Source organism: Ceratina calcarata, unplaced genomic scaffold (assembly GCF_001652005.2).
Source record: "Ceratina calcarata isolate Rehan_Ccalc_2016 unplaced genomic scaffold, ASM165200v1 scaffold328.2, whole genome shotgun sequence".
Classification (NCBI taxonomy): Eukaryota; Metazoa; Arthropoda; class Insecta; order Hymenoptera; family Apidae; genus Ceratina; species Ceratina calcarata.
In genome coordinates, this window is record NW_017155517.1 from 647,813 (window position 1) to 650,335 (window position 2,523).

At 37.9% G+C, this 2,523-nt stretch overlaps 1 protein-coding gene across 1 annotated transcript in view; it reads right to left on the reverse strand.

Annotated features, from left to right (window-relative positions):
• Nucleotides 1–1,922, reverse strand: part of stum (mechanosensory transduction mediator stumble) — a 21,668-nt gene extending 19,746 nt beyond the window's left edge. Inside the window, exons 1-2 of the mRNA XM_026813313.1 lie at nt 1,864–1,922; nt 36–420 (exon numbers count right to left, since the gene is read on the reverse strand). Of these exons, the coding sequence (XP_026669114.1) occupies nt 36–402 (367 nt within the window). The 5' untranslated portion in view covers nt 403–420; nt 1,864–1,922. The remainder of the gene's footprint in view (nt 1–35; nt 421–1,863) is intronic.
• Between the last annotated feature and the right edge of the window lie 601 nt (nt 1,923–2,523).

The window sequence follows — 2,523 nt, forward strand, 5'->3', positions numbered from 1 at the left end:
AATAAATTCCGATGAATTAAAATGGGTATAAATACCTCTCCGATCGTTTCTGCTTTTCTTACGAGGATCCCCAACTTCCGGAGACTGCGGCCTGGACTTGGATCGCGACGGCGGCCCCTTGAAACCGCGTCCTCGAAAGGGCGAGACCCGGCCAGTGAGCAATGTCGGCGACGGGCTTCGCGCCTCCGGCGAAGCGGGCCTCGATTCCGCGATGATCACGAAACTGGATCGGCGGTGCGCCCTCGAGGAGGACGCCGTGGATGGCGCGAGTTTGTACGGCTCGGGTGCACGCGGCGGCGGCGGCGGTACCGCGGTCGGCGACAGGTAGTTGTTCCCGTCGGGTGCCGCGAGCACCCGGAACGGAGGCGGTCGTTGAGCATGGCCGTCGTCGAGCCGCCTCATCCTTTCGAGGCCCCGAAGCTGTAACCCGAAAATCAGAACAGTTTCTTTTTAATACAACACTATCGTCGTTGTCAATGAACCCCTACTGTACTACCTGAACACTAGATTGCCGGATGTTGAGTATATACCTATTTTATCTGAAACGAGTCAATTTGGCCCAAACATCAAAATTGAATTTTTTTTTAGTTGTTTTTAAAATACATTTTCCGCACATTTTTTTATTACATTTAGCACAGACGCTCCGGCAATCTAATGTTAATAAATCAATCATAATTATTAAAATTAGATTTCTAGACACATCATTTACGTTTATAGTTTTGTATATTATTATATAAGTATTTCTAGATGTATTTTCACAATCGTCATGAGATGTAGTAGTTAATTTAATAAAAATGAGAAACAACTTATAGTAAATTATATTGAAATAAATATATAATTAACATCTGTACACTTTTGTGTCATATGAGTTGGATACTTTGTTATGCAATAAACTAATACATTCATAATATTTTTCAGATAATTTAAAATAAAACCATTCATGTACACTACGGAAAGCTCGTACAATCGTAGATGTAGTATATGTTTTTAAATATTAGCATTATCCATATTCCAAAATTTCTTACTAAAACAGTCTAGTTTGTATGCATCCAATTTCCTTATCTGTCTTAGTTCTCCTACGCTTTCCTTATTTGTGTTACATCTGTGTACGTTGTTCCGGCATCATTTACACTCTACACAATCGTGATTCAGTGTCCCAACGGGCCAATGTACGGCAAAGTAGTTTTCGTTCCCAACTTTATAATTCCAGCTACCTAAGCAATATTTGCCATGATATCGTGCTATCGCTCGCTCAAACCAAACTTTCTAGTCTTTTTTGCCGCGATAATAACACCTCCATGCGACGAAAATTCTATATACACGACGCTGAACACTTTAATAGCAGCCAGGCAAATTATGTAAGACATTTTGCAATCACCTTTTTTGTGTCATTTTAGCAGTATTAATTCTATTTTTTTATTCGAGCACCGAACACGTTATTTTGTTCGACTATCATCTATAATAATTTAATAATTATATCATATGCTGCGTCTCTCTTCGCCTTATCACGGTAATCTTTAAATTTAACACAACAGAGATATGAGTGACTTTGAATAAAATCTTTAAACAATTGATATACATGTTCCCTTTTACTAGTGCAAGCCCGGGTTGTAGAAGAACGCATAATTGGAACTCAATCAATTTTCAAGCCGCTCATCCTTTCGAGGCCATCTTTTTGAGGCTTACAATTTAAATGCTTGTGCAAATTTATCATACGTACGTTCAAGTGTGCTTATATACAAGAAGATTTATCATACATGCTTGTCAAGTTTGCAGTTACGTATGAAACCTCGTTTATACGTTCATGAAGTTACATTATTTTTGAATGATTTAATTATCAATGTATAAAGAAAGTTACGGTACCTCGAGTCCTACATGCAGACGACCAGGATACGGCGCACGCCAAAATACGTTCTCGCTCTCACCTGAAACATAAAAATTGCATCTAAAAACAAACTAACGAACATTCCCATTAAAAGCTAATGGAATCTTAGTTTATGCAAATTTTAAATTTGCATAATGAAAAACTACAATCATGAATAACTTGCAAGCCCGGGTTGTAGAAGAACGCATAATTGGAACTCAATCAATTTTCAAGCCGCTCATCCTTTCGAGGCCATCTTTTTGAGGCTTACAATTTAAATGCTTGTGCAAATTTATCATACGTACGTTCAAGTGTGCTTATATACAAGAAGATTTATCATACATGCTTGTCAAGTTTGCAGTTACGTATGAAACCTCGTTTATACGTTCATGAAGTTACATTATTTTTGAATGATTTAATTATCAATGTATAAAGAAAGTTACGGTACCTCGAGTCCTACATGCAGACGACCAGGATACGGCGCACGCCAAAATACGTTCTCGCTCTCACCTGAAACATAAAAATTGCATCTAAAAACAAACTAACGAACATTCCCATTAAAAGCTAATGGAATCTTAGTTTATGCAAATTTTAAATTTGCATAATGAAAAACTACAATCATGAATAACAGTCAAATGTGCTAATCACAAAATCTGTTC